Source organism: Procambarus clarkii, chromosome 73 (assembly GCF_040958095.1).
Source record: "Procambarus clarkii isolate CNS0578487 chromosome 73, FALCON_Pclarkii_2.0, whole genome shotgun sequence".
Classification (NCBI taxonomy): domain Eukaryota; kingdom Metazoa; phylum Arthropoda; class Malacostraca; order Decapoda; family Cambaridae; genus Procambarus; species Procambarus clarkii.
In genome coordinates, this window is record NC_091222.1 from 23645669 (window position 1) to 23655008 (window position 9340).

Sequence of the window (9340 nt, forward strand, 5' to 3'; positions counted from 1 at the left end):
AATGTCACTGCCCTTATCTTCCTTTTCCGTGGAAGCTATTTCCTCACCTTCCCTTGTACTAGGAGTCTCGCTTCCCTGTTTCTCTTCTGCCTTCAGGTGCCGGTGAACCTTGGACAAGATCTCCACACGGGAATCACTGGCACGGATCTTGATCTCCAGGTAGGCGCTCACTAGTACAAGCTCTGGTTTGCTCAAATATTTTAATCTGGCAAGACAATCCTCTCTGTTCAGAAAAGCCTGAACCTCGTCCAGATCATCGATGGTAGCTTTGTCTGCCATTGTCACAGATGGAACACTTAGCACTTAACACACTGCTTACACGTTAGCACTTAACACACCGAGCACTGTTCTACGCCAATATTGTACTTTATCGCACCAAACACTGCACTTGCCAATATTGCACGTAATCACTCCGGGCACCGCACTACCCAATATTGCACTGAGTCCAAGCGAACACTTCGCTCTACAATATTGCACCGAATCACTGAGCACCGCACTAGTCAATATTGCACTTAATCGCTTAATCCCAGCGAGCACCGCACTGCACAATATCGCACTTAGTCACTCTGAGCACCGCACAGGACGTATAACGTCACAATCGTCACACACAGGGGGAATTATTTACAGGGATTACGCCACTTCACCACCCCTGTCAAACATACTTAACAAGGGGACGGATCCCGCTGGGGATGCCAATTATGTTACGACCCTCTCGGGACGCAACGGGGTTCTCACTCTGATGTTGTTAGAGGAAGATATATGTATCCGTTCCCAAGCCAGTAGTGGCTATCAAGGGATGAGATCCGTGACGCAAGTAACTTAAAAGGGAGTAGGGAAAGAAAGTTAAGAACTTAATATTATAATGTTCACCATCACCGATTAAATATATAGAATAAAAGAGTACACAAGGGGGAGGGGTATTAACACTTTACAGGGGGATCATGCATAATCTAGTCTTCTGCTGAAGACTCTTGATCAAGAAGCTAGGTGTTGAGTCCGCGGTGCTTTCTTCGTGGCCTCAAGACGTGTCTTCTGAGAATGCCGAGCCTACCCCGGCCACAGGTCAGCCAAAACACAGGTCCACTGGGGGCACCGTCGTGGAGGCCGTCAACCACACGTCCAGCAGGTCTGCTGGCAGGTACTGAGCCACCAAGGCTGGTACGGCCACTCCACGAACGATAAAAGGGGTACGCCCTAGACAGGAGTCTCGTGTGATATCACAAATCACCCTCCTGTCCTCAATACCCCAGTGGATTTTCGTCTCCAACAGTCGGTCCCGGGTAAATCCTTTCACTGCCACTCCACTGGCAGGCTAACACACCACAGTGTTCTTCCAGGGGGACGACGTCACAACAGCTGCAGCAAACTTCACAGTATGGAGACTGGCTGCCTCGGGTAGACTGACTCCACCTTCAACACAGTGGTCCCAGGTCGGCTCTGTAAGCAGACGCGTCATTAATAACCGGGACACTAATACTCCTCACTTACGGTGGCGGGCGCAAACACCTGACGTATCCAGTCCATAGATGGCGCTGTCGTCGGAGCACCACCTCACCAGAGGTCAGGAGCGGCGGTGTTGAGCGCTGAACCAGACTGGAAACTGGTCCTTGAGGCCAGTACACGCTGTCCTCACCAGGTGTCGTCGTCCGTTTGGCGGGGGTTTCGGGAGCTGACCCACAGATGGCGTGGTTGTCACTGCTCCCGGCTCGGACGCTGGATCCGGGTTCGTAACAGTCATTAGTACTGGTCACACTCTAGGGCACCTCACTCACAGGCTTAGACACAAACGTCCACCTATCCACTCCATAGATGGCATTGCTGTCTAAGCGTCACCTCACCAGAGGTCAGCAGCGGCAACGTTACCAGCTGATCAAGACGGGAAACCAGCCCCTGTGGCCGGTATATCCTGTCCTCACTAGATAACGCCGTCCATTTGGAGGGGGTTTTGAGAGCTGACTCACAAATGGCGTGGTCGTCACAGCTCCGTGTTACGATGCTGGGCTCGGGTCCGTAACAGACGGCTGTATTTAAGACAAGATACTATGGAGAATTCATTTAGTTATTTAAGTTTATCCGTTCCGGGTGGCTTGCTATGCGTTCTAACCACTTGACATTATATACTAAATAAAGCCATTCATTAGGGAAAAATAGGTCCAGTAAAAACTGAGACAGGTGAGATTACTGATAATGACGAAGGAAGAGATGAGTAGAATTTTTAATCAATATTTTATTTCTGTACTTACTAAAGGGGAACTTCACATTATGCCTTACGCTGAATAGGTCTATGTGGGTAGAGAAGAGGACAGGTTGACTAGTATAGCTTTTACCAGGATAGATGTTATTAAATAAATAGTGAAACTCATGCCAAACAAATCCCCAGGGCCTGACGAAGGTTTTGCCAGAGTGCCCAATGAATTTAAAGAGGAGTATTGCAAAATATTATCTACCTTATTTAATAAATCATTAGAGTCAGGCAGAGTGCGTTGAAGGTTGCTAATGTGTTACCAATTTTTAAGGGAGGAGATAGATCCCTTGTGTCAAAGTGTCAAACTATAGTGTCAATAAATTATAGACTATAAGAAAATAGACTATACTAAATAATCTAGATTTACTATATAGATTTACTATAGCTATAGAAAATAAACAAACTATAAACGATAGAGTGAACCTATCGGCTAATTAGCTTAATGTCTTTAGGGAAAGGTAATTAATGGATAATTGCAAATACCATTCATCTTCATATTGAAAAATATAAATGAGCCAAAACATGGTTTTGCAAATTGCAGTTCATGTTTTAACAATAGCAAACAAATTTGCTATCATTTTATTCTTGCATACTTGACCAGTTGATTATGGTAAGGTTTGAGATGTTGAGTAACTTGACTTTAGCAAAGCTTTTGATACAGTGCCACATGAAAGACTGAATAAAAAGATAGAGGCTCACAGTATTGGGGGTTCTATTAAGTATAATTACAGCATGGCTATACCAAAGGAAATAAAGTAATTAAAATTGGAGTCATTTTTGTCAGAGTGGGAAAATGTTGTAAGTGGAGTACCTCAAGACTCTGTCCTGGGACCTCTATTATTCATAATATATATATAAATGATTTAGATTTAGGTTTGAGCAGCAATATTTGCAAATTTGCCGAAGAATAAAAAATCTGGATTTTAATAAGCACGGAAGAACACTCACTATCATGACGATCTACATAGCGTTTGAAGTGGTCAAAAGATTGATAGATGCAGTTTACTGCTGACAAATTTAATGTTTGGTAATGATGATAGAGTTACAAGATACGAGTTAAATGATGTTGTAATAAAATGCAACTAATATATGACGGCTGTATTTAAGACAAGATACTATGGAGAATTCATTTACTTATTTAAGTTTATCCGTTCCGGGTGGCTTGCCATGCGTTCTAACCACTTGACATTATATAGTAAATAAAGCCATTCATAATAAATATAGTCAAACAGATATAGAACATTTGATGTTCATAATTAACGGTTTCTTAACCCTAAGAAAAGGTTTTGACTCTTTTTATCAACAATGTGAAGGAGACCTTGGTTTTATTTATGATTTAATTATACTCAGTCCTGGAGAATCGTTTTTTATCCATTTTGGTCTCCTGACTGGTGTTATAAAGATTATTGGATATAACTTTTACAGGGAAAGATAAATTAGGTGAAATGTGACGAAATTAGAATGAGTTAGCCATTTTGTATTGTAAATAATTGTAACTATTGTAAATAAAAGTTTGTAGTAATTGGTGTCGAAATTTCCGACAATTCATTTAGGAATTGGTTCATAATGATCAAAATGTTTTGCTTATTTTTATTACGAATGAATATAAAGTAATACATGACCTCAGAAAATTTACCTTTACCAACTGAGTCCTCTGAGTTAAATTGACCAATTTCCTATATTCATTGAAGATTCCTTTATTGCAGAGAACCTAATTATTTTGTCAGCCTTCATAAGGCATCCAAATGGCAAATTTATTACATCTCTCAAATTATTCAGATGAAAAAAAAAAACAAAATTAGACAGCGGATAAAAGGTCAGTTCTAAGTGGAGACATAATTAATGCTGGAAGTTAGTAGTGAGCAGCAGGACTGGCACACTTGGTCTCCTCGAGCGTTTTTACAGAGAGGCAGCAGTAGTCATGCCACGCTGGGTCCCCACGATGCAAGAGGGAAAGAGGCAGCAGTAACAATGCTACGCTGGATCCCCACGAAACAAGAGGGAAGGAAGCAGCAGTAATAATGCTATGCTGGGTCCCCACAATACAAGAGGGAAGGAGGCAGCAGTAGCAATGCTACGCTGGGTCCCCACGATACAAGAAGGAAGAAGGCAGCAGTAACAATGCCACGCTGGGTCCCCATGAGTTTATACAAGGGGAAAGGAGGCAGCAGAAGCAATGCCACACTGGTTACTACGGTTCCTCATCATCTTGATGTAGCCTTCATCACCCAGAGATGTGCCCCAAGAGTTCTTCACCAGCCAGTAGTCAGTTCCGTCCTCCGTAGTGCCATAACCCACAACCAGAACACCGTGGCCAAGATTCGTTGAACTACATTCTGGCTCGTCATAAACACCTGTAATATATATATTCATTCTTCAATAATACAATATTTAACAAATTATTTGTGTTCAAAAACTTTCATAATTCCTACAAAATAAATAAAATTCCGAATTTAGAGGCATTAAATTAAATGGAAGAATAAATACTGTGTTACAATGTGGGAATTGTCGATATGGTGAGTGAGACCCGAGAATCGTTAAACAATAAAGATCTCATACAATATAAACAATTTATATACACATATGATGAACATTTCACGCTTATATGAGCATGCATAAATATACTGATCACCTTCAGTAAAATGTAATCTATGTACACATTCACAATAAAAAAACTTACCATGATGGTAAAACTGGATTGACCCGTGTGAGGCATCAATGGCAACAGATACTGGTCCAACTGTGGCAACAGCTTTCTTCAGTGCATCTTCACTTCCCTCGCGGATATGAACAAAGCCAGTCACTTTAGCACCAGATTCTTGCTGTTTATATTGACACTTTCCTTCCTAATAGAGTAAGGTTACACTATTATTATGTACAAAAATATGAAAAAAACATATATATACTTATATATAAGTTCGAAATATTTGCTTATATTATAGGCAAATATGTTATGCAAATGCTTATTATTCAATCTGTTAAAAAGTTTAAAGCCAGTTTTAAATATATAAAATATAATTATCATTAAAAGTATTTATCCTGATATATGGATAAAAATCTTCAGTGTCAATCACAAAAAAGCAAATATTACGAACTGTTGACCAAACCACACACAGACTGCAATATTTGCAGACTCCTCATCAGCTAATATTACAAACTACTCACTGTTTAAAAGTTCAAGACCACATCCCAGGTAAAATATAATTATCATGAAACGTGTATTTACCTTCTTCTTGTAAGGATAAGAATCTTCAGTGTCAATCCCACCATTGTCCTCAATGTACTTGAAGGCAGCTGTCATCAGTCCACCGTCACAGCCACCATTGCCGTACTTGGTGGAACAGTCAATCAAGTTCTGCTCAGAAAGGCTCACCAGCTTACCCGTCTGGCGGAAGTGTTGACCTTCCAGTGACCCGGTCTGTGGACCACACAAACATTACTTTGTAAAACATCATCAGAACTTGTAAGTTCTTTATATGATCATTATTATTATATGAGAAAATATTAATATTTGCTCATATTAATATTATTAAATATCTAAGGATTTAATAGCACGCAACTCATTAAGTAATTATCTAGGATAATAATGATACTAATTATCAACCTTAAGTCTGCATAAATTTACTTAATAATTTTCCTAAATATTCAACTTTTTTATTTGCATAAAATAATAACAATAAACCCATTACAAATTAACTTCACATGTCAAAGATGTCATTAATATTCTATATAAATAACACTACAAACAAGATGAGTTAGAAGATAATACTCACAGCTGAGAAGGCCCAGCATGATCCACATTTTCCCTGGTCCTTTACCGGGGTGACTGCTCCCTTCTGTCTCCAGTCAACAGTCTTGGGAAGGACAACATCATCATCTGGCTCAATGTAAGTGGAACCATTGTACATGCTGTTTAATCTGTATCTTTCTGTGTGGTTCGTATGGAAACCTGCCATTGTTGACAAAAACTCATCCTGCAGCTGTAAGAAATATTTTATTTTATTACATCACATAAATAACTGGGCATTAGGGTGTAATTGAACATTTGAGTTTTGTGGTTCTGAATGATATCAGGATACAGATAATACACAATGTGATCACATTAACGTTATGCCTCAATGAGAAAAAAATCAGTAGGAGCCAAGAGGACTTGAACCAATGCTCAGTATTGGTTCGAATTCAGGGTTTCAATCCTCTGAACCTCAGATGATTCAGTTGAATCCCAAGTTGCCATGTCGCGGTGTAGTGGCCTAGAGGCGAGGCTGTGAGGATCCATTGCATTGGATAGAATCCTCCTCATGGCTTCTTAACAGTCGAAACCCAATCTTCATGTCCATAGTTGAGGATTGTAAGAAAAAGATAACAGCTGAAAGGTCATAGTGTGAAATTCATGTGGATTCCATCTCATGTTGGAATAGTGCTCAACGAGGTGGCGGATGACTTGGCCAAACGTGCCACATCAAAACCACAAGTTGACATTGAATGTGAATTCACAATGAGACAAATACGAAGCAAAATCAGAAATATTTAGGCACAGGCAGAAGTAGAGAGAGGTATAATGTATGAGAGAAGTCAAACCATGCAACACTACATGTATGTGAGACAGAACACCCATTTCACTTATGGTAAAAGGAGAAATGTTTGGAGTGATTGTGTACATGCGGCTCAGGCTTGGGTACAAATATTACTGGGAATATGGGATAGGTGTTCCTGATAACGACACGAAGTGTAAATTATGTGGTATGTTAAGGTATCACACCCTTGCCCAATATGTTCTTGATTGTCCGTTGATTAATGTATATAGAAACACTGAGATAAGGACTGTTCCTGAACAAATAGCCTGGATGTGTCACAACGGAAAGGTTCTTGAGAGATATAAGAATTTTGCACCAAGATTGTAATCTTTTGTTGAATTATCTGCATGTCTCTTGCAAATTGTCTATACAGTATACCTAGGTCATAAAAGTATTTATGTGTACGTCTGATACCATACTACCTGTGTAAAGGAGGAAATGTATATGTTTATCTCTCAGAATGTTTGGTAATGTTTATTGTTTGTGATGTGTGTCACAAACACATACATATGTATATATTAACACGATGTACTGAACGGAGTGAGAATAGCTTGAGATACCTCATCCCTTTGTGTGTATTTGACCTCAATAAACTTATTTCAATTTCATTGCTTCTTCTGATTTTATCATGCAAACAATGCTAACTAATTAGAAGTTTATCCTACTTACCATGTCACCAAACTTGTTCATCCTGAGCCTGTATGACTTGTGTCCTGTTGCAAACAGCTTATTGTGTGCAGCAATCTTGTGTCTGTTCTCCATATAGATGTTCATGCGGAACGAGTCTTCAACATCAGTGGCGTATTTCTTGTCATGTTCAATCTAAAATATATTTTTTCATAATTACACTATTTCTTCTAGCCGGTCTCGGGAGGCAAGATGAATGGTTTTAAAAATATATGAAGATGAGTATATGCAGATGTAATATAGTTGCTACAAGCACAATAGTTTTTTCAGATCAGTACAACAGCAACGGTTGTTGATGACATAAACAATGAAAAGAAGTTGGCAAGGAACGCTTTAGTTCACCACTAGTAGCATCCATCACCCCTGACTTTACTGTCTGCACTCAATAAATTTCTTCAACGACCTCTACACTGAAGTGACCAGTGATGCCAGCGAGTTTGCTGTCAAAACAAATATAACTCCTTTATTTGCAAGAGAAATCTATACGTGAAACCTGGTACGCTATCACTGTATTCTCTCACACTAATTTTAAACCTAATGTAAAATGATGGCAACTGTTACACTATTATCACCTAAAACATGCTAAAGCTTTCGTCTTAAAGAACACTTCAAATAATTAATGTTGTTATCGTTCTTACCTTAAATGTCTCCCACTCTTCCTGCACAACAGAAGAGTAAGGTACTGCAGATATTGCGGCAAGAGCGGCCACCAACACTGATGCTGCCAAGTACTTCATCTAGTGGGAAAGAAAAAATAAGTATCATAAGAGTAACAATTTCCATAATATTTAACATCACTTTAGTGAACAAATCCACAAGGGCCGTGACGAGGGTTCGAACCTACGTCCGAGAGGATCCCAGACGCGGTCTTAATCGATTGAGCTACGACATGGTAGAAGAATTGCAACCGGAAGTTCAACTGACCTTACTCGGATCCTGCAGCCTCTCTGTGACACAAACCAGGATTTTACACAATTCCCTCCATGCACCCGAGCTCTGTCAATAACCCATTCTCCCTCTTCGCCCTTACTTCATTACACACAGAAATCACAACAGCGTGATCCATTAAATGAACAAATCCACAAGGTTTGTTCAAGTTGTTCATTTCGGCGATTAAGGCAGCGTCTGGGATCCTCTCGGACGTAGGTTCGAACCCCCGTGGATTTGTTCATTTGATGCATCACGCAATTGTTATTTCTGTGTGTAATCACTTTAGTCTCGTAACAGACTGATGTGACTGTAATACATTGGTTACGTCACGTAAATTTTCTCCAACTACAAGTGAGTAAGAAATCTAGAATAATAATTTATTCTAGATTTCAGTTTTTTTATTTCAGAAACAATTTTTTTTCTAACTTTCAATTTTTCTTTTAATGGAATTTGATGTTAAACAATTATAACTTTAATCCATATTCGATATAGACCATAGATCAGTATAATGATTTAAAAGTGAGAACATAAATCCCATTAATGATATTTTATCTGGGAACATGTTAATACACATTTTTCCACTCACCTTGCCTGGAAGTCTGGTCGACGCTGACTGACTAACACTGCTGCTCGATGATGGCAAACATATACACTTAGTGAGGACGCGCAGGCGGGGCAGAGGTGAGATGGATGTTGTTCAAGAACTGCACAGTAGTGTTTCTCGCTCTTTGAAACCTTCGAAGAATTTATTGCTCTCGTGGCGTTATTTTTGCTGTTGGACTTTGAATACGATCTAATTTAGTAATATATTTTTTCTCAATTCGGAATGCAATATTCGTGTAAAGTATGTTACAATATTTAGTGATACACTTTTGAGGTGTACACTGAAGAATGGTTTACTTGT

The 9340-nt window shown here is 39.5% G+C and overlaps 1 protein-coding gene across 1 annotated transcript; it reads right to left on the reverse strand.

The window, feature by feature from the left end:
* Positions 1-4390: 4390 nt before the first annotated feature.
* LOC138356603 (procathepsin L-like) lies at positions 4391-8243 on the reverse strand. Its single transcript, XM_069312790.1, has 6 exons — positions 8145-8243; positions 7489-7641; positions 6019-6225; positions 5472-5663; positions 4926-5091; positions 4391-4599 (listed from the first exon to the last, which is right to left on the reverse strand). The coding sequence occupies exons 1-6, from the start codon at positions 8241-8243 to the stop codon at positions 4391-4393; spliced, it is 1026 nt and encodes a 341-aa protein (XP_069168891.1).
* Between the last annotated feature and the right edge of the window lie 1097 nt (positions 8244-9340).